This window comes from Echeneis naucrates, chromosome 15, assembly GCF_900963305.1.
Source record: "Echeneis naucrates chromosome 15, fEcheNa1.1, whole genome shotgun sequence".
NCBI classification, from domain to species: domain Eukaryota; kingdom Metazoa; phylum Chordata; class Actinopteri; order Carangiformes; family Echeneidae; genus Echeneis; species Echeneis naucrates.
The window spans coordinates 13,706,573-13,729,996 of record NC_042525.1 but is presented as its reverse complement, the minus strand read 5'-3'; the positions used below and the strand labels follow the sequence as shown (position 1 = coordinate 13,729,996).

The following is a 23,424-nucleotide window of genomic DNA, read 5'->3' as shown; positions in this document are numbered from 1 at the left end:
TTACCAGGGGGTGGCAATAAAAGTCAAAGCATAGCTTTTATTGCAGCCCAACACACATCCCATAGAGATACATGCACTAGCACATTTTTTCTGACTGCAGCAAATACTGGAGAGGTTACACTGGCTTTGAGCCCAGAAGTAGCCTGTTGTGAAGATTAAGGCGGATGGAATCTCATAGCCAGATAATGGTATTACAATAATAAAACCCCATTCACACTGCATTTACTCAGGAAAGAACATTACATTGGCCTTAGTACACTGGCATTAAATATCAGTTTACTCAGCCCTCTTATTTTTAAAACTGGATTGCAGTTAAAGAACACAACTGAGAAAACATAGAGATAGTAAAATATTTTAATTAAATATACAGGAGGTCATATACAAAATGTCTTTATTTTTTGTCTTGCTTGCCAGCTGGGTGATTGGTAAACAGATGGCTACTGTATCAAAAACACTCTCAGGATGTACATTAATGGAAACAACGTGGAAAAAAAGTGAAACAACAACAAATAAAAAGAGTATCCTAATTCTTAAAATGTAGTGTTTGTTTAAATCTAATATGATCACGCTGACCTTGAAACAGAGCAAACAAGGACACAGCTAGATTGTGTAACCGACTCTTATACTGTTTTTTTTATACTATTTACAGATTATAACAGTTTATATGATAACAACCACGCAGAACTATCTACAGTGCTATTTACATTGGAAATAAGACAAGAGACAGGGTTGTCATGAATTGATCCCGTATGAATGTTCTGTACAGGAGCCACCACTAATGCCAGTTTTACCTACAAACAGCAATGTACAGTACTTAATCAGAAATGAATGTCTTTATCTAAGTATTCAGTAAAACTTTACACATACACATTTACAGCTTTTTTTTTTCTTCTTTTAAAACACCAGACATGTTCACTGTGTATTTCGACTATCCTGGATTGCAATTATAGTGGTTGTAAAAGCCAGAGCAGGTGTCGTCTTGCGACCTGAGGCTATGGAGCATGGTAGGCATTCTTTATGGAGTCTGGTACCTTTTCATTACTGCTAGAAAACACATACAGCACACATGCCCTGCAGATGCCATACATTGATCAGTGAATCTTTTGAGGTTTCTCTACAACTTACTGCCTGGCACAGTTGAGCTAATAGTAAATACATATTTAAGCACAAATACTAACCACCAGGTTAATGCATAACGTTAAATTTTGTGCCTTACCAATCAAGTCTGGTGTCTGATAGCCAAGTGTGCCATGTAGTTTTTATGAATGTCTGTGTGCTGCATTTCAGACAAGAGTGACAGTAATATTAATATTCCTACCCTGCTACAGAAGATAAACCTTAACAACTGTAGTGCTAACTCTAATCCAAGACTGCGAAAGGCACAGATATTTGCAAAGCAATAATATCCTAAGTGACAACATTCCTGTTAAATCATACAGTGAGTCTTTTCAGCGTATTGAATTAAAAAGCTTGTTCACCAAAAGACGAGATATGTTCAAGTCAAGAACAAAAAGATGAAATGTTGATTTCTTGTGGTGAGCATTCCACAGCAGTAGGCTGTTTCATTACACTGGTCCTAAGGATAAACACAAGCTGCTACGGTCCTACTCATCACAAGGGGTTTGGGGGTCAAATTTCTTTCAATTTAGAACTAATGATTTGTCAATGTGACAACTGCTCATGCTGTATCTGAACTGAAACACACAACAAAGACCTGAAGTAAGTAAAAGTGAGTCTACAGTACATCTCTCATACACAGCACCTCTGAATGTTATGATCAAACTAATTCATGTTGTGAAACACGCCAGCAAGTGTAAGTGCCTATTCCAAGGAGTCCTGTTTACATGGAGACACGTAAACAGATAGAACACCACTGGGCACCAAAAGAGTATTAATGCACTAAGCAGTTGAGCATCATTTGCCATGGTGAACGCACATCTAGTTATATAAAGAATTGCATTTACGTTGTCATGTCACTTGTAGTGTTTTTAAGCAACAAAGTTTAGCCCTCACACGCAGTAAACAAATGGCTTTTCTCTGTTGCCCTCCACTTTTCCCACAACCAGAGCAACACCCTGACTCATAGTGACTGAGAGTGACAAACTGATTTGTGAGCACATACACGTGTGTGCAAATAAGGATACAACAACAAAAAAGATACAGTAAGTGGTGATGAAAAAATAAGAAACAGTGCAAAGTATAAACAAATGCATACAACAAAAAAAAAAAGAAAATGGAATTTTCAGTCTGCCTGACTGATGAGTTTATCAGTTTGTAATCAGTCAAAGTTTTATAATCAGTGTTTTCCTTCGACTGAGCCACAAATCCCCGAGCAAAGAGACAGAATAACAGAGACAAGCTAAAAAAGTTTATGCGAATAGGGAAAGAGAGGGAGAAGCAGCTTCTCCCCTCTCCCTCACAGTCTGGTGCTGGGGTGTACCGAGGACAGCTGAGGTGGTGGTAGGGTGGAGAGAGGGTACAGGTGGTGCAACAGGTCCCCATAGAGCGCTGCCCCACCTGGATGCCTGTAGAAATGGTGCGGGCTGGGGCTGGAGGCCAGCAGCTGCCTGTGGAGCATCATGGGGTGGAAGGCTAACGGGGGTACAAGGGGAGAAACTGCTGACTGGCTCTTCAGGTATTGCAGGCTTGGGTGCTGCTGGAGGCTATCCTGAGCTGCTGGTGAGACCAGGCTACCAGGCGAGTACATGCCAGTGTAGAGGTGTGCAGCATGGGGTGGGGGGAAGGTAGTTGTAGGGTGGCCCTCAGGGAGGTGGTTGTTGAGGTGAACGGCATGAGCTGGCTCGGCTGGTTTCAGTTCTTCCGGGTCACTGCGTCGGATTGAACCAGCAGGATGGATCGGTGTAACGACTCGAACTTTCCTTTCTGGAACTTCTTCGTGATCGGACTCCACTAGGCTCCGCTTGCTTGGTCGAATTGGAACGGTAAGTGACGACTCACTTGACGCCTTGGGGCTGGGAAAAGGCTGCGATGACTCTGCTGAGCTCTGTTTGGGAGGAGAGATGGTCATTGGGGGAACTCTGCACGCCTTGGGGTGGGACTCCAAACCCTGGTGCATGATGGGATAAGGTAGATTGCAGAAGGCAGGCTTGGAGAAGGAGGACACCCTCTGAGAGAGAGGTTTAGAAATTGTGAAGTCTCTGGGCTCATCATCTGCCTCTCTGCTCTCGCCATGTGTTTGAGTCCTGTCACTGTAGTGAGATCTGTAGGCCAAGCCCTCTTGCTCCAGACCACCACAGACAAAGCTCTGGCTGCCCTCACGGTCCCTAGTGTAGTGCTCTCTCCGCTCTCCGTTGGCAAAGCTTGGCATTCTCTCCTGGCTCAGGCAGTTTTCGGTTTGCCTGTACAGACTGTGGAGGTGGGGGGAAGAGTAGCAGTCACTTGCATAGCTCCTCGGTGGAGCAGCTGGGCCTTGGAGAAGCTTTTCCCCAGCCTTCTCCACACTGTCAGGACCGTGGTTTCGGGGGAGATAGGGCTGCCACGGTGGATTGACTTGAGGCTGAAGGTTATGGCTCGTCCGGCAGCTGTAAGTCTCTGAAAGCTCCCCGGCAGCGCTCCTGTCTGATGGGCCACTGGTAGCTTGTTGGTGAGGCTTGCTGCTCTGGGCGTGCTGAATGACTGATGGCCTGAAAATGGGGGCTACCTCTGGGATGCTGTCTGACACACACCCGTGCCTCTGTCCTCCCAACTCCTCCTCACCCTTTCTCTTCTCCTTCTCCCTTTCCACCACTGATATGACAGGGAGTGAGGAGGCAGCTGTGGAAGGCGGAGGCTGAAGAGAAGAAGTAAAAGAGTATGGGTTGGACTCGCACACTTGCGAGAGGAGTTTCTTTTTGGCCAAAGGCGACATGACTCCCTGACTGGCTTTACAGTAGGCAGCCGTCTGTGCAGGGCCTTGGGAAGACTCCTTCTTAATGACCCCATAGTCTTCTTTCTCGGGGAAGGAATCTGTGCTCAAGTCTATGCACTGTCTGTCTGCCTGCTTGCACATCGGTAACACCTTCCCCACTCTCCCACCATGACTTTCTATGGAGTCTTTGACTCTGGAGGAGGACTCGGGCAGAGCAACATGTCCCACAGATTTGTTCTGATCCCAACGGTGAGGCATGTAGGCGTTTTTAGGAATGAAATGTCCATCAGTTTGCTGTTCACCGGTTAGTTTTGCTTGGATGGCCTCAGTGATTTGCCTCCATTCGGGCTGGGGACCTGGCCCCGTGTTGAGGGGTAGGCCAGTATGAGGGGTTCTGTAGTCTGGCTCTTTGGGGCCCAGTGAGGACAGCTGCTCAACTGCCAAGGACTCCTCTTTCTTCAGGATGAGATGTAACTCTTCCTCCTCTATTATAATTGGTTCTTCTCTCAGAGATGCTTCCTGTTTTACAGATGTGGACAGCTCATGGGTCTCCTCATTCCCTTTGGAGTCCTACATAAAAAATGTTAGAACATTCACAGTCAATATTATCTTCTTATATGAAAATTTAGAAGACAATTGGAATTCAAAGTGAAGGGGTAAGGGATCAATGAAAAAGCAAAGAGACTGACTTTAGAGCAAGAAGGAATCTTGATGAGGCAGCAGTTGTGACTGACCTGTGATTGTTCTTGGCCCTTCACTGCCTCCCCTCTCTCCTTTTTACTCCCCAGCTTTGAATTGTTCGGAACTTTCAATTTCTTCGCCCCTACTCCTTTGGCTTTGGCTCCTGGGGGCTTCTCTTGGCTGGCTTCCTGCTTCCTGGGTTTGGCCAAGGGGAGGGGTTTGTCCTGTTCACCTTTAATGTGCCTCTCGTAAGGAAGGAGGAGTCTGAGAAGAATGCAGACACAGGAATGCAGATAAGTCTATAGTATGATCATGTTATGTCATGTCACGCTTGCGGAACAACTACTAACCTATGAAGTTCATACAAATAACACCCTTCCGTTGGGTAGGAGAAAACCATAACAAAAAGTCAAAATGAAAGTACAATAAACCACAAAAGTATTTTGTTTTTTAAAGCCAAAAACCGAATGAGCTGCAGCTTTGCCACAGGCATGCAGTGTATCAAATATGGTGCTTTAAAATCCCCTTGTTTTAATACCTGGCAAGCAGTAAAAATCCTATTGTAATTAAGCTAGGTTAGAGGAAATCCAGGTTCAGATGGGTGTGTGTGTGTGTGTGTGTGAGAGAGAGAGAGAGAGAGGGGGACAGAATGTGAAAAACCAGTTATCTCCTGCTGAGACAGATCACATTATGTATTAGTTTAACCTTGAGAGAGAACGTGCATGTGTGTGCTCATGGTTGTGTAAAACTAATATGTCTGAGAATGAAAAGGGGGAAATGTCTGGAAGAATTGAAATCAAACTGAAAGAACCTCATTGCACATGATATCTAATTTAATCCACCAAAATGAATAATAAGAGCATCTTTTTAAGTGGTTTTAGTAATAAAATATTTTAGATGGTAACAGTAAAAATTTTTGTTACACGCTATCCGGTTGACAAGATTAAAGGCAGGATACGTCCACGTGTTCCAACTTAATTAAATTCATACTAAGTGACAAAGCACATTCTGTAGAAAAAAAATATTCAACTATTTTTGACTTCTGTTATTTCTCTCCTGATTATTTCCCAAGTCAATTTTCCGTATCTGATGTCATAACTAATGGGAACATTAAGATCTGGATAACATAACAATACCCATGTGTAAAATAATGACATGTAGAAACCAGCAAGGGAAACTTTTAGACTTTTATTGCTCAGAAAAGAAAATGGAAATTGGCATTAGACCAGAAATAAGAAACGCTGTTGAAGAGGAAACCAAGACAACTGAAAAACTACAACACTCTAACTTCAATGAGCGCCTCTGAAAATCTCTCCCGTTCCTGTCAGTTTTTCTTACAATAACAATCCATAAAAGCCAGACAGAAACATGACTTTCTCAGTCATGAGAAAAAATAAGGTCTTCTCGTGAAACGACAAGAGACGGTTGCACTATTCCTTTTAAGGGACATGGCGGTAAAACAAACAATGAATCAAGAGCTGTTTTGCCTCCTCTTCAAAAGGAAGGGAAAAAAAAAGCCTCAGAGAGTTCAAGAGGCTCTGTGGGATTTTTTTGTTATTTTTCCTCTGAACAAAAGTGCTGGCAGGGAAAGCGGTGAAACTACATTTCATACAGCTGGTCTGGCACCAGGCCCCAGGCCAAGAAAGGAAATGTACTATTAAATGTGACTTATTGGAAAGAAGGAAAGCAAAGGGGTTGTGAAAGAGAAGAGGGGAGGGAAAGAGAGCAAAAGGAAAAGAAACCAAGGAAGAGATGGAGTGAAAGAGGGGATAATGACATGTTAATAAAGACTACCAGTGATTTTGAATGAGCAAATGAATAATCCTTGAAAACAGAGATAAAGTGAATCTGTGGTATTTATTACGAACGAGAAGGTGGTTCTCAGGCTTTCTATATTTAGGTTCTCAAGATAATTAGAATAAATAGTTCATGAATATTCTTTTAAAAACTGGATTTGATTTTTTTCATGCTAATAAATGTTTACTCAACATGTAAAAATGCCCAGCTGTACTAATAAAGATCAAATGGCTTAAAAAGTGACACATTTAAACAATATACCAACACTGCTAACTACCACAGTGATCTGTGGGAAAGAGATGGCTGCCTTGGCCAGGGTCAACTTTATGGAATGTCAATATGGGGCAGGGGGTGGGGAGTCAGGCACGGATAATGTAAGAGCTGAGCCCGGGAAATTACTGGAGCCTTAAATAGTTCCAAATGCACAGGCTAAGATGATGTGTTGGCTGGGAAGCCAAAGATCAGTCACAGGAAGTTCCCTACATTGTCACAATTATTTTCTTTGTTATGTTCAATGAATAAAAGATGTCCACAGCCTGTTTAATGGTATGATTAATTCTTTCGCCACCAAACACCTTTTACCATTTTGGTTGAATAGTCAATGCAGTTCAGGCTCACGTAGCCATTGTTAATTTTATGATAAAAACAATTCAAAATCAACTTAGTCATGATCATTTAATATAGCACCCATAATACAATTCCACTTATATAAGTAGCAATTTCCTCTAAGGAAGGGGCTGAGCTTGGCAGCCACTGCAATAGTTGAGAGAAAGCCAGCTGTAGGTGAAAATTTGAGCCACTAGGGGGAGTGTGCTGCACTGAGAGATTCCAGGAAAAATTTTTCATTAAAGCAGGAGAGGCAACATTTTTATGAGGTCAATAAATACTTAACTTCCTCTCATGCCAATTTATTACTCGGCTTTTGTTTAAGCAGCCGTTTTCCATGTTGATCACAAGCAACCAAAATATGCAGTGAAAAGAAGCGGTAGAGATAACTGGAGCTTCATGTAATTGAGCTCAGGACATGATTGCTTGTATATGTAATGCTTTTTATCTGATATCTGACTGATATTTGAATCAATAATTGCACAAATCATCAAACCCCAATGTCAGCTGACCATGTCTATGCATTCGAAATAACAGATTGCACACAAAGCACCTCCTCCACCCCTTTAAAAAAGACAACTTGGCAAAAACAAGGTGACTTTACCAGCAGTGTGCTGCTCTCATCTGAGTTTTGTGTTACAGGAACAAGCAGTGTTCTCAAATCCAAGAAATGCCTAAGTCACAAAATAAGTGGAAAAAGCCTGCAGGCTGTTCCATTTCAACAATTTCTCTCCCGTCTGTGCTGAAATTAATTTTAGCTGGTGTTGTGTTAAGATCACAAAAGCTGCTTCATGTGTTAAAAAAAAAAAAAAAAAAGGAAAAAAAAAAAAAAACTATTTTAAGAGCTGGTGGACAAGCCCCTGGGGCTGTAGAAAGATTTGGAAGAAAGAAAATGACTTATATTTACAAGTCCATGAGGAAAAGGGAATACAATAAAAAAGATAAAATCAAATCTTTATCACATCTAAATGCAATGATCAGGCATCATCAGCACAATGAGAAAACAATAACTGCTGCATAGAGGGAGCATTGTGAAGTAAACGATAAAAAACGAGATGCCAGTAGAGGGATAAATAGACATTGTAGCTGGTCCCTCTGCTTTGGATTCATGCCTCAAAGCCCCTCTTTTGTCTCGAAGCCAAACCACTTGAGGTGACCCTCATTCATGCAGTTAAAACAGGAGTGCAGCGCAGGAATGTATGAAAAACTTAAGTCCTTTGTCAAGTCTGAAAATACCAGATTCAAAATGACCTCTACTGTTCCCCCAGGGTTCGCTCTCATTAGCTGCTGCTGCAGCTGCAGCCTTCGCTAAATGTTCACCATATCAGGTGTGAGCCAAGAGGACTAACTGTTTAAAATAAATGTGTATTACTCTACACAAAAGAACATTCAAGTCTTTCAGTCACTCAAGTATTAACAACCAAAAATATATGGTGCATGTTCCCTCTTGCTGTTTAAAAGTGGACTGAAATTTCTGCAAGAATGTGATTAATTTAATTTGCAACTACTGTGAACTGGTTATTAATCTGAGCAGACTTGAATAGATTCTCATACAGTTGATTGCCTGTCACAAGTCAGTGCTATAATTTGTGATTTTTCATTACCAATGAGGGAAGAAACCTTGGACCTACTGATTAAATGCGATGCACGCATTAAGAGCTTACCCAATATTGTGATTTGTTAGATTGCTGCAAAAAAGAGAGTTTTATTACTGAATGCTCAATGAAGCATTTTGTCTTGGGGAAGCCATCTCGCTCCCAGAGGTTAAAATAGCTGCCTGCTATTTTAGTATAAAGAACATTCAGCACTTTGGCTGCATTCCCACTGAAGCTGAAGTCCATTTCAGTTGAGGAGTCACGGATATACAAAGAATTTGGCTGTGCCTTTGATGCGGACAACATGTTGAGACATTGTTTATAGTGTTAAGGAATGCTGACAGAAATTATACCACAACTCCTCTCTCTGCCTACTACTTTATGTCTTCAGTTTGAATGATTTCAACATTTTCATTAAGATCTGTTAGTGTTCTTAGATTTCTATGTCGGGGCGAGCACTCCCTCCCTGCCACCTCAACTGGGATATCGTGCTTTTGGAACAAGAGACCAGAATAATTGAAATCTGCGCTTCAGCTATAGTATTAGACAAGACAAGCTCAAACTTAATGCGCTTAGATTTCACATATCTGCAACGTAGCAAGGACAATGCAGAGAGATGCTGACAAGTGCAAAATTCTGAGCATCCAGCAGAATAAAATTAAAAAGAAAAAAAAAAAAAAGAAACAGGAAAACAATCTCCCCTGCCTTCTCTCCTCCCCAAATCCAAACTCTATCCTCTTATAATTCCCAATGTGAAGACAGGCCCAAGGTTTCCTAATAATTATGGAAAACAAATGTAGTTTTATATCTGGAGAGCAGCTTTAGTGAATGCATCGATACCAGGAGGAGTGAATAAAGGCTGAATCAATAAAACATGTAGTCGACTAAAATTGGCGCAGGCATGCATCTGTCTTAAAAAAACAAAAAACAAAAAAAACAAAAACATGTATCTGCATGATCTGAGCCAAGGAATATTTCACAGGCCTCCGACTCTGTGTACAGTACATCTGGCAAACATCTAATACTTTTAAGATGAAATGATTTAATCCAAAACCTCTAATCTACGTTCTCTGCTTTAGCCCAAAACCTCAGAGTTTTTAAATAGCAAATTATTCTAAATTGCTTCTCTGTTGCCATGGATACCCCCCTCCCGCTTCAATACCAATCCCGTTGTGCAATTACATTAGAGTGCCACGGCATGGTGAGGTATTAAAAATCTGTAAGAGGCAGAAATGAACAGAGATAGCAAAATGTGATGTTTCTGTAACAAGAGATCACGCAGGAAACCAGGAAGATTAAATATGGAGGAGCTGTTAAAAGGCACTGACCTGTATAATGAAAGAAACAGCATGAAGTGCAAGAAAGGGAGTGGGAGAGAGAGGTTGGGGGGGTGAGAGAGAGAGGGGGGAGAGCACAGAGAAAATGGCACAGCACAGAAGCAAAAGGCAGTCTATTTCAAGGTTATTGATGCCATCTTTTTCATGACCTCATTTTTAATTCAGAGCGCTGGGCCCTGACAGCTAATCTCGGGAAACCGTTTAAATAAATATCATTAAAGCTTCCCCATAGCTGCAGCAGCAGACCTTGGCTTGGACATTTCTACATTGATTTTTCCCTGCGCCTTAATGAACGGCACTCTGTGACTAAAAACAGTAATGTTGAAAATTACAATTAGCCCTGGTATCTCCTGTTCAATTCTAGCTATGTAACTCCATTACTACCAGTGATTAGTACCTTCTCCTGGGCAGAATTCATTCATTCATTTATCTTCTACTTCTTATCTGTTTCTGGTATATGGGTGGTTGCTGGAGCCAATCCCAGCTCAATCTGAGCGAGGGCAGGGTACACTCCAGACAGGTCACCAGTCCATCGCAGAGCCAACTCACAGAGACACTCACACTCAGACCTATGGACAATTTAAAGTAACCAACTAACTTAAACATGTATGTCTGGACTGTAGGAGGAAACCAAAGCAAGCTTGGGATGAATGTGCAAATATCACACAGAAAGGCCCCAGGCTGGGAATTGAACCCACGACCTTCTTGTTGTGAAGCACAAGCGCTATGTCCACTATCCTGGAGAATAAATATAATAATTATGCTGCTGGCTCCATCTTTCACAATAACATCTCCTAGGAAACCATTTCACATAATTTCACCATTAGGGCTGTAAAGGGATAATGTGTATAATTTAAAAGGGGAACTGAATACTTGTGGATATTCACAGTCTTTAACCCAAATAACACCAAGGCAGCCAAGAATATCCACTTAATTTAAGGCAATTATATCCTGAAATATTGTTTCCTTCCCACTTACCAGCCTGAGACTTTTTATTTCCTGCTCTACTCTACTTTGACCCACTGAGACAAATCAAAAGTGATCCTTCACAGGGAAGAGCAAAACGAAAGTGTTGTTCCAGTGTGCGTGCTGTACATTCTTCCCTGTGAATTATATTTCTGTAGCACATTGACTAATGATTAAAGGTGGAAACAAAGACACCTCTGGGGACCAAACACACACTTCAGCAAGCCAACAAACAGCCTCATTCATCATCATGCGTAGAGAATGGCCATGTTTGCTGAGTTAATACAATGAAGCTAATTGCCCTCCAAGCAGCCCAAACACCGAGGCTCAGCTAAAATTATTCCCCTGAATGGAAACTTGCTCAGCTTCAGCTGATCTCTCTCTCTCTCTCTCTCTCTCTCTCTCTCTCTCTCTCTCTCTCTCTCTCTCTCTCTCTCTCTCTCTCTCTCTCTCTCTCTCTCTCTCTCTCTCTCTCTCTCTCTCTCTCTCTCTCTCTCTCTCTCTCTCTCTCTCTCTCTCTCTCTCTCTCTCTCTCTCTCTCTCTCTCTCTCTCTCTCTCTCTCTCTCTCTCTCACACACCCATATATATGCCCCATCAACCGCACCCCTCCCTCTTACACCTTCTCTCTCTGTCAGCCTGATATTCACTGCAGTGTGTGGATATTATTGCTTTGTATTGATTCAGCATTATTTTCAGCTGCTTCTCAGTGGCTGGAGAGGGAAAGGCCAGCGCAGCAGCAGTCACACTTCAGCAGTTCCCACACGGCTCTGTCCTAGCCAGTCTGCATTCCTGCAAGCGCACTTACACCTTATGAATGGATGAACAATAAAGCCTTTTTTTTTTTTTAAATAAATATATATATATCGGGCTTCAAAATGACTTCAAGGCACTGAGCAATCACAAAACCAGTATCAAACACATATTCCAATTCACCATAAAGCGATAAGAATCACCTATGATGCCAGATGTTAGAAACCATATCTGTTATTGGTCTAAATAAGGAAGAGCGCAGCGCAGCAGCTCCTGCTTCAAAGCTGCTCGCTCTTTGAGGTAGTGAGAAAAAACCTGGGAAGGGACTGTCAGCTGAACAAATACAACACTGTAACATTGCACTCTCACAACTATGGTTTCACAAATTTCCTGGAAAAGCTACTCCAGCTGCCACCACTTTTGTTTGCAGATTCACTTACATCATGCAATTTCATCACAATATAAAGCAGCCCAGCTCCCTCATACAGTGCTGGTGTACTGCTATGTTACTGTGTGTTTGTGTGTGTGTGCATGCATGTGGATGTGTGTCAGAACTGTGCTGATGCAGGAACGCTGCAGCATCCAGAGACATGTGGAGAGGGTCGCTGGCCCGAAGGAGTGACCTGCCTCATGAGCAACTGGTTATCTCTTGTTGGGGAGATCATATTTGGCATTTGTTTAACCTTGGAAATGTGGGGGTGTGAGAGTCTGTTTTGTGTGTGAGCGTTTGTGCAGCTCTGAATAATACCCCCACAGCTCCCTCAGGATCATATCCATATGTTTTCTTTGGTTTGGTAATACCATCTGAGTGATTATAATGTGAAGGTTCAAAAACACTGCAGCATCTGACTGAATGATTACATGAATATATTTAGCTGCAGTTTTCATTATGTCTTGCTGCTTTTTGTGCTTGCAATGCATATATGATGGGAAGGGTAGTTGCTGCATATGTGAATCAATGTAGGTCAGTAAATATTCAAAACTTTACTGTCATATTCAGCCTTTAAATCCTCTTCAGCCTCTTTGTAGGACAACACGGATGGAGTTTGCAGTATAATTGGTTCCATAGTGCCAAACAACTAATCAATTAATCCTGAAAAAAATTGCTGAACCTTACTTCAGAAAGAACAAAGTCACAAGGAATGTATTTTTAAATCCTATTAGAATTGGATGTGAGTTTATATTGTCCAACACTGTGAAATCATATTTCATGCAGCTGATGGGGAGTGGGGGGGTTCACTCCATCCAGGCAATGCAAACTGTTCCTGATGTGCACATATAACAATCATACGTAATTTATAAGCACCTAACACAACAACTCACCTCTCATAGTGTCTTCGTGTACATGTAGCGGCACTTGTGCTGCTGGGGTTCCCTCCCAATTCGTCATATACATGTTTCCACTGTCTGCGCACTGTTATCTGGAGGGGATGAGAAGACAGCAATAAGACAAAGAGAAAAAGAAAAAGGGACAAAGGATGACAATAAGACAAATGTAGAGTGAGGAAAATTGGAAAAATATGAGGGGAAGAAAGACTTAAAAAAAAAAACATAAGTGCTTGACATCATATTGAGGTCTTAGGGAGTTACTGAGTCATGATGTTCCAGTTATTAAATCCTCAACACTCAATTCTCTAACATAATAAGCTCTGTTAACATCATGCAGTCAGTTGTTCCTGTTATAACCCCTTATCCCATAACAGATGATGGGCAACAACGCAAAGCACAAAACTCTGAGCTAACAAAGCCTCAACACGAAACATGAGATAATCAGCTGCAGATATGAGGGTTTAAAAAGGATATAAGCCCTAATTATATGAGCTGTATCCTATCATTGGCCCGGTCTGGTTCTCTGTTTGAAAGATATTATACCAGCCACCTAATGAAGAAACAGATCTCTGTGCTATGCATTTGATGACTTAACATGAAACATCGACTTCACTTTGGAAACATGTTGCACACAAATAGCGAGGGTATAAATGGCATCTAAGGCGTCCAAGTGAAATGCCTCAGCCTGATACACATGTATTTCTGACTCACATTTGCTGTGTGTGTGGTGCATGTGTGCACTTATGGGTATATATGTGCATTTCTCTTCATCTCCAACATGGGAAAAATGAGGGGTTTGACCAATTTCCTTTTGACCAGTGCAGAGTAGAGGAACATGTGTTTTCCACTCCAGGAGGAGGGGGGGGTTGGTTAGAAACAATGGCATCATTTTTGCTAAATGTGGCTCCGAGCTAGACTTTCTTCTTAGGAAAATAGTGACTGGGCTGGAGGGGCAAAAGAAGGACAGAGGAAGAACACAGATAGCAGGAAAGGGGAGAAAGGTGGGACGATGAGTGATAAGTGAAAAAAGAGAACAGGAGAGGGAGGGATAAAAGGGGGGAGACAAGAGGAAGAAGGGAGGGACCTCAATGAAAGAGAAGAAATATATTGCCACATATGTGAATACTTACCAACTCATATCCTCCAAGTTTCTGAGCAGCTTGAAACATGGTCCAAAGGTTGACTGTGGGAGACACAAGACAAACAAGGCAGTTAGGAACTCTGGGAAAGGACCTGAGCCTAAACATGTGACGTCATATACAGACATTACACCAGAGAGAGGGAGAAAAATAAAGAGCTGGAAGAACTACTTAGGCCATTAAGTTAAGTAAAAGCAGCATTACTATTGTGTAGAAATACTGTATTACAAGTTAAAATATTATTTAATCATTGAAATATTACCGGTAGAAAGATGTGAAACACAGAAGTACTCATTTTGCTTAATAGCCCCTTTATATAATGTATTACATTATTGGATTATGTAAACTTGTAAACAGTACTTAATTGTTGTAACTGCTCATGGCAGAGTTAATTTTACAACCTCTGTAAACTGTTTGCAGTTTAACAATGTGTCTTTTTTATAGCTGGTGATATGTTTTGGAAATAAAACCAGATCAAGTGACTATAGCTGTGAAATTAAATTACATTAGTTTTTTGTTTTTTTTTTTTAGTTTTTTTCAGCGCACACATTACTGTGAGCATCGGCGCGCGGAAATGCAGTTTACCATGATAGCCCATTGTTAAGGATGTATATAAATAGACTGTATACAAGGATGAATGCATTGCAGAATTAATAAACTAATGGGACGACTGACTGTGTACAGCAGATAGCTAGACAGACAGACAGACAGACAGACAGATAGACAAGACAGATAGATAGATCGATCGATAGATAGAAAGAAAAAAGATAGAATAGGCAATTACATATTCCTGGAAAGGAAAATACACAAAGCTCCTTAAAAGATGCAAATAAATATTGAGTGCTTGTAGAAATGCTGCTATGAGATAAAATACTGCATATGCTTCATCCTGACAAAGAGATTTGTTAACCCTCAGCTGCCGCCTGCAGGTATGAATGAAAACCATTACAAGCATCAAACGTTTGGCAATATGCTCCAACTTCTGTTTGAACTAATGCAAATTCATTTGCATTGATTTTGCCATGCAAATACTCCATGACAGGCCATATCAAAATACAAGTCTTGTGTAACATTTCCTAAAAATAGCCATGTAAGCTTAAAGAAAGGCTCCAAATAGTTGTCCTTGTTTGAAAGAAAATATTTCCCACAAACAAAGAAGCACAAGTTTATTGCAAGACTTTTTTGTGCCAATGACATTTGTATTTGCTTTCTGTAACATCATTGTTTAACATTTTTATATGAAGGCCTATAAATAAGAAAAGGAAGCCTTGCCTGGGGAGAAATCCATCAAAATTCAATCTGTGCGTACACAAAACCTTGCATTTGTCAAAATGACATTTTCCTATCTCCGCCTTTGACAGCATTGATTTTTTCCTTCCCTCCTCTTTGCGACCGTTGTCAATGCACGGGTGGAATAACAAAGGGAGCTGGGTAGATTTTCTGTTTGAACTGAGCACTCTGGCGTATTGTGTTTTCTGACTGTAGAAACAGAAAGATGGTCTATTTAACTAGGTTGTTATGCATCAACTGTAATTACCACAATAGTACACGGGACTGGGAGGGAAGAGAACAGATAAAGGAAATGAGAGAACATGCCTTTTCTTAGATGTCTTGTCATTAGCAATTTCTTCTCTTAATTCCCCTCCATTTGGCAGGGGCAATTATCGCTGAGATAAGGATAACAAAACAGGAACACAATGCAGCCTCAACGTCACACCGATGGCATGGCAATTAGACAACAAGGCTGAGAGGGAGAGACAAATTGGAACTGATGTTCACAATCACATGCTGATGTCCGAGAGCTGAGCGCACGCACGCGCACACGCACGCGCACACGCACGCGCACACGCACACACACACACACACACACACACACACACACACACAAATGCACAGTTCCTAGTTAATCTAGCACATCAAGGACATTCAGAAAATGTAATGTAAGCACAACTACTCCTATTTTATTCCTCCTCAGTTCACTCTATCTGGCATTACTTTAAACACCTATATAATGTCAATGGCAGCAGGCGCAGAGTCAATATTAACCAAATGATAAAAAAGGAGGACGACAGCAACTCACATGAATAAACTGCAGCCACAGCAACAGCTTTACTGTTCCTAGAATGTAACAGCCAACTATTTTCTGTCATTTCCTATGATTCAGAAGCCAGTGCACATTCAGCCGCTATGAATGGTTGTACTGAAGTAATATAGACCCACATTTTTTAGCCATATTTGGTGAAGGACATTTGAAAGTAGATCTCTAGGCATTTATTCACTGCACATAAAGGGAGTAAAATAAATAAATAAATAATCAGAAAAAGTGAAAACATTGTCTCAATGCAGTTCTTTTATATCAGTTTATCAAGTTCATAGGTTAAAAAAAAAGCATAAATACTTGATAGATTAATTGTTGGTTGCAGCCCTAAATAAATAATTCCTGCTGCCACAAGCCTTCTGCATTAATATCTGTAGTTGCTGATGAAACTAACCTCATTTAAAAGTCAACTCAAATCGCACCTTTTCAAGATCACCTGACCGACCGTCCTCCTCTACCCACCCTGCCTCTTTATGTTCCATGAAAAGCGCTATATAAATTTGATTTATTATTATTGGAAAATGTTTGTACATTTTTGTTGCACTATCTCTGTTGCTACATGTGTTATGTTTGTATTCTGCTGGCTGGAAACCAATTTACCCCTTGGGGGAATAAAAATGCAAACCTTCAACCTAAATACTGATAATCTTGTCAGTGTCAAGATGTGCTGATTTGTTTTTGTTTAAAGCTGAAATATCGGTGTGGTTTTACATAGTTGGACAACTAAAACAAGAATTTTATTCCAGTTGTCAAATTGCCAAGAAGTCACTCATTGCAAATCCCCATTAGCATATTTATCCAGCCCCAGCTTTTCAACAAGTTACTTTGAAGTTTATGATGGAGGTGAGTGTAAAATACATTTCATTATTAGAGACGTGAAGTTAAGAGAAGAGAAAAACTTAGTTAAGAAGCTGCCTGGACTCAGATCAGCACCTTGGCTCAAAGATGTTTAATACATACAACTCCAGAAGTGGAATATAAATATGAGAATGAGGCAGGCGAACAAGTGGGCACTGTGTCAAACCAGCAAAATTTAAATGACTGTGCTTGTTATGAGCCATTTTAGGTAGAGCCCCATTCAGTATATCTTAATAGTTCATACATCTCCTCTGGACCGTCAAGAGACAAAAATGTAGTTTTGAAAAAAGAAAAACAAGAGCAACAATAACATAAACAGACAGAACTCCACAGCTTGGATATGAGCTGTAATATACATCAATAGCCCATGTTCTGATTCAGAAAGGGGATTTTTGTTTTGTTTTTGGAGGTGAATCAAATGGACATTTTTTAGCAGAGCAGCCAACAAAGCAAGGGTAAGTCTGGTAAATCATTCAACCATCTGTTACTTTGTTCAACTCCAGAGAACTTCATAAAAAGATTATTACTCAAATCCAACTTAAATAATATTTTCAATTTCCATTACAGGAAAGAGACTTCTTTGATCTTTTAATGCATTTGTAGCAAGTTTAAAGAAAGATTATGAAAATGGCACCTGATTGCATCTGAGGAGGTTGTTGTATTAATTATAATGTGTTTCTCCACCCCCCCCCCTCCCTCTTCTTTACATGTGCTGATGTGTGCTTGCTGCCAAGGACGAAGTTTAAACAGCATGATTTCACCATTTAATGAGGGCCTTGCTTATGATGTGTCTGCTTTTGAGATTCAAAGCATGTACTGTATGTAAAACAGTTGGCGCATGAACCTCGACTTTATTCCCAGCTTAAACTGAGAAATGCCAACCAAAAGTGAAACATGTTGGGTATGTGAACATTTCTCGTACAACCGCCCCGCTCTCCCCCTCCCTCTATCCCCCTCAACAACAATGACCCATTTAAGCTACAACGTGTCTGCAGTTTAGATGACAGGATTGTCAAAATACCAGGGTGAGGTTAGCACAGTCGAGGTGACCACAGTTTACCTTCATGTAATAGTTTAGTGTAATGAGTTTTACTGTGCTATAAACTGTCACTGTTAAATTCAATAGACACCTCTCTCACTCCCCTGCCTCTTGTTAATGTGCTGATGTTGTGCTGCTGAAGAGCTAAATCTTTCTTGGTTCTTTGTGACAAGAATACGAATGATTTTCTTTGTTAGCAAAGACTGAAAAAAAGACACAAATTTGAAAAACACAGTTTGAGAAGAGATATGTTCTCATGTGACTTGCATTTAGATCAAATACATAAAAAAAAAAAAAAAAAAACTTCTTAGTGTTAAGAGACCAAAGTGTGCCCTTTATGATGTTTACAATCATGTTTCTCCTCTCTGTCCTGTGTACTCCGAGTGCAAAGTAAGCATCCAACCTATATTAGAAATTTTTCATCTCGAGCAGACGTGATGCTAAAGGACGTTCTTGGCTTTAACAGGAAACCCCTTTGACAAGTGTGAGAAGATACTCTCTCCTCAAATAAAAGCCAAGCAAAACATGCTCTGACAGCAAGCCTCTACAGCCTTTTATAAACTGCTAGATGGGATTTTTCTCAACATATTCAACAATTATTCCTTTAGTTCATTACAACTGCAGATTTTATTTTTAAGAGCACTGTAATTGCGATTTGAGGCTTGAAGCCTGCAGTAGTTGGCAGGCACTCCCATTTCTTCCCCTAAAATTTTCATACTCTGGATATTTAGGACAAAATCTTCCTTCGGCTCAACTCAATAGCAGTCGCTGTTTTCTCAAATGATCATCACAGGCATTTTAGGTGAAGGCTGGTTAGACACCAGTGATAATCCACAGGGTTTTCCCTGGCAGATTTCACTCTTGTCAATTACTTAGAGAACAAAATATTACTATAATATCTGATGTTTGAACTGTAATTGGAAGTCTGTTTCTTATCTCTGAACACAATCTCTTATCTGAGTTTTTCTAGTTGTTTGTTTATTTTTGCATGTAAATTCTGAATATTTGTTTGTAGGGCTACTTTTAGGCCTATACCCTTCTTCGGACTTGACCTTATTCAATGGACCAGATACCTAAATAATCTATCCTAAATAAACCAGGTAAAAATGTAACCAGACAATCTTTGGTATTGGTGAACTGAGTCTAACCTAGAATGCACTTTCGTTTAAACATAGCCAGTTATAACATACTAAAAAAGTAAACATCCTACTTACTCTGTTTGAAGCCGAGGAAGGGAATCCTCTCGATGGGCGTGTCTCTATCTTTCATGTACTTGTAGAGCGCTACTAAGAATGCCTGCTCCTCCGCTCGACTCTCCTCTGATGTTTCCTCTTCTTTCTTCTCCTCCCTCTCATTCCTCTCCTCCTTTTCCTTTTCCTTGTCCTTATCCTTTCCCCGCTCCTTGTCTTCGGCCGAGGATTTCTTGCTGAGGCTGTTGGCCTTGTGTTTGGCTGTTGGGGTTATTTTTCCATTGGGTACCATTTTACAGTTGGGTTTGACCTGCAGACAGACATCGTAAAGAGTCAGTAGATGTAATTTTAGATGAAACTTGAACCCTTTGCAGACTGTTATTCAAATGACATCAGATGGTTTGGATTTAAGGAATTTGAGCTCAAGTACAAACAAATATTCTTAGAGACCACAGAGGCAGAATCTCATTGATGAGCAATAAAGTAGCTCTTCTTGTCAACAAACATTAGGAATGGATTAGTTTGACTGCAGCTTTGAGAGAGGATCGCAAGAGTTGACTGAACTGCTCCGAGGTCAAAGGAATACCAGCTCTGGATGTAGCTCTCAGGATGGATAGTTCACATTTACAATCTATTTAGCATTATGGCTCAGAAATGAAGCTCTGAAACATAAACAATCAATGATAGACTTCTTTCAAAATCATATTCTCAGCAATGTCCTTAAGAACATGCCAGAATGTCATGATTTAGAATTTATCCTTCTAGTTTTTTTCATCAAGGAAGATGATTTTATTGGTAGCTGAATAATTCTGCTCTATTCACAATACAGCCTTGTTTTTCTAGAAATAAAGGGGGGACTAGAAGTGAAAAGATCTTGTTCCGCTGAAGGACTGTGTAATATGTATCTAAATGTCTAAAAGACCCACAGACAAAGAGAGTGCTGCTGAAAAGCTGTGCTATCATGGCCAATCTATCCACAAGCATACTACGCAGATAAAAAGAAATGTTGTCGGTTTGGCACTGCAACAATTGGTCAATTAATTGATTAGCACTATTAATCATTGGAATAATTAAAAAAAAAACAAAAAAAAAAACTTTCAGGCTGTCATATTGTTACTGTCAACTTGTTACATACCCGTAACTTTTTTTTTTTTTTACAATGTTTTGTATTAAATGATTAATCAATCAATCAAGATAATAAATGTCATATTTATCAATAATATATAATCCCTTTATGTTGTTATTGATATTCTCAGAAGTAACATTTATTAGGTTTTCACATAATTTAAGTGATTTGACAAAAAAAGGCTTCCAGTAATAAATGTTTCCTGTTCCTCTGAACAAATGCCTCCTACAAAGAAAAGCACCACACCATCAGTGTAGGCCAACCTGTCATGCAACATGTGGTCTTTACAGTCATATGCTCTGTGTGAGAAAGTAACTCTGCACTCCTGCCCTGCTGCACTGCACCCGTCTGCTTCTCACTTTGAATCAGAAAGCTAAATGTTGCCACCTTGCTCTGCAACTAGTGACCTGGAAAGAGGCTTCTTGACACCATTCATTCGTCAGGGTGTCATTAGGAGACATTAAGTTATGGTTTTCTGTTCAGTTTTCTGGCAAACATCTACATGTGCACTACCTTTCTCTTTTTTTTTTTATTTTGCGTATTTCATTACCTTTGAGTTTGTCTCTTTGTTGCTTTAATATGTCATTTTTAACTGTGTTATCTTACCTTAGTGGTAGGTTTGCTCTCTGGACTGCATAGGTCCTGTGCTGCCACCGCTGCTGTCCCTTGGGTTGACCCTGATGACCCTTGACCCTGAGCATGACCCTGGGAGTCCCTCCTCTGAGAAATGGACAATTTCTTCTTTCGAGGTCGCCCCTTTAGGTTGGGAGCTGAGGGAAAGGAAAGAGCGATGATGAGAACCTCTGTTGGGGGGTAAAATGTGTGCTGACACAGCACTGTGTGATATAATCCATATGTATTTTCAACTCTTTGCTATTAACATTTTCTTAAATTATTTTTTTAAAATCTTAATACATTTCATTTGAAAGGAAGAGTGGAAGTGATGAAAAAAATATTTATAGCAAAAGATGAATGTCCTCTTTGGGAAAATCGACTTTTTACCGAAAAAGGAAAGAGGCTATGACAGGAACATTAACAATTAGGGAAAGGAATTTCACAGGCCTGCTAGCCTGTAGCTAATTATTTTTAAACTGGATTAGTGCGACATTCTGCTGAATGGGGTAGCAGGCTGCCAAATTGCTCCGATGTGGTAGTAAACACAATCCTCGAGTTCCCCCTCAGCCTAAAAGAGAAACTAAACTTAAATTCCAACAGATGTATTCTGAAGATTTCACATGAGGGTGTTGTAACAGTCAAGCAGCTAATGTAATACTATAAATGACAGACATTGGTTAACCCACAAACCCACGAAAGGGAAGAAATTTTAAGCAAACAGTGCCTGCTAAAAGAAATATTTGATACAGATGGTACAAAAGCACAGAGCGTGAATGTGTTTCTCACCACAACAACATATAAAATACAACATAATAATGTTTTGTCTTGTTTTCCACAGCAGCCCTGCCACAGTTGTCCTCCCATCATAAAAGATTTGATTATACTAAAGCACCTCAGATGTACTGATCGTCATGGATCTATTTTTGGTTTCTCTGGTTTGCCTGCTCATGACTTAAAGATGAATGTTGTTAATTAAAAACACATGAACCTGCCTGATAGAAGCTCTTTGTTTGAAAGGCTGGCAGATATAATTGCTCAGTTCAAATTAAACACACAATAAAGTATTTAAGCTCTCCAAGTCCTTTGTACACCCACGTTTATGTCAACCAACGACAGTAATGTAACTTCTTGGAAGAGTGCCTTGCCTTCACGCAGCAACACAAACAGAGATAAGCTCAAAGGGGAAAGAGAGAATGAGAGAATGAGAGAGAAAAGGAAAGGGAGAAAGACAGACAGGGAAACTTCAAATAGCCCAAGTTCAGTCACATATTTCACAGCGTCAACATTCTTTCCTTCCATCTGCAATGACAATTAAATCTCATCCAAGGTTGTTCTCTGCCAAAAGGACCCTATGATTATTTTTGTCGACTCAAATTCCCATCAAGAAAATTTTACAATGACACCAGAGTAGAATAAAAATAAGAGGTAGTCATTAAAAAGGGCAAAAATGATCACGACTCCGCAGCATATCACTTGATGTTGTTGATGTTATTTTCACAACTGCTACGCTGAGGAGAACAACACGCGGGAAAATTCCAAGGGCATTTGTTGAGCATTTGTCATCCCTTTGGGAAAAAAAAAACAAAAAAACAAAAAACAAATTTCAGTAGTGTAATCTTTACTTGAAAAGCGCTGGCTGTGTTCCTTCCTCCAGTGTTTTTCTCACTCTGTTGGGTTAGATTGAGGGTTATTGTTCTGCCAATTACTCATTAATGCTGAGAAATTACATAAACCATTTTATTTATTTATTCCTCTTTAATTTTGAAGGGATACATACACAGACACTAAATATTCATTGAATAGATAATGACTCATATCATACCATTTATAGCCTAAGGTTGTGTTCCAACTCTAAAAAAAAAAAAAAAAAAAAAACAACCCTATGTAATTAATCAACTATGTTTGTATGTTCAGACTGGAAAAATGAATTGATGGCTATATGCCAGATATATAGCATACATACACAAAAAAGGCTTACATAGTTAAATGCTTATAGTTTTGACTTGTAGAATATTTATTTTTTTATGTGACATCAGTTTAAACAAATGTTTCATGGCTCTAAGGTCACACACACATTGTAGTTGTGTTTTTAGGCCAATCACTAACCTCCTGACACCCTATACTGAGTTACATAACCTGCCTGTCTGTTTACATTTTTCATTTTTCATTGGGTCAAACTGCTATGGAAGAAAATGCTGCAATTATAGCATGAGACATGGTGACACAACAGTGAGCAGTCACACAAAACTCAGGTAGATATCAATGTAAACGGGGGGCAAAATGCTGCAGTAGAGTATTTCTGTAAACATGCACAAACAGGCATACAAGGTCGAGCAGAGACAACCTTTCCTGCGCTGCAGACATTGTGCAGACCTTCTGATCTGCTTTCCTCGTGGCAGACTTGCATAAGTGCAAGGAAGAGTGCTCAG

General features: G+C 40.2%; 1 protein-coding gene across 1 annotated transcript in view; it reads right to left on the bottom strand.

Moving 5' to 3' along the window:
* Positions 1-336: 336 nt before the first annotated feature.
* arid5b (AT-rich interaction domain 5B) overlaps positions 337-23,424 on the bottom strand; it is a 73,532-nt gene continuing 50,444 nt past the window's right edge. Inside the window, exons 6-11 of the mRNA XM_029520914.1 lie at positions 20,987-21,150; positions 19,279-19,564; positions 14,061-14,113; positions 12,925-13,022; positions 4,603-4,813; positions 337-4,438 (exon numbers count right to left, since the gene is read on the bottom strand). Coding sequence (XP_029376774.1) covers positions 2,417-4,438; positions 4,603-4,813; positions 12,925-13,022; positions 14,061-14,113; positions 19,279-19,564; positions 20,987-21,150 — 2,834 coding nt within the window. The 3' untranslated portion in view covers positions 337-2,416. The remainder of the gene's footprint in view (positions 4,439-4,602; positions 4,814-12,924; positions 13,023-14,060; positions 14,114-19,278; positions 19,565-20,986; positions 21,151-23,424) is intronic.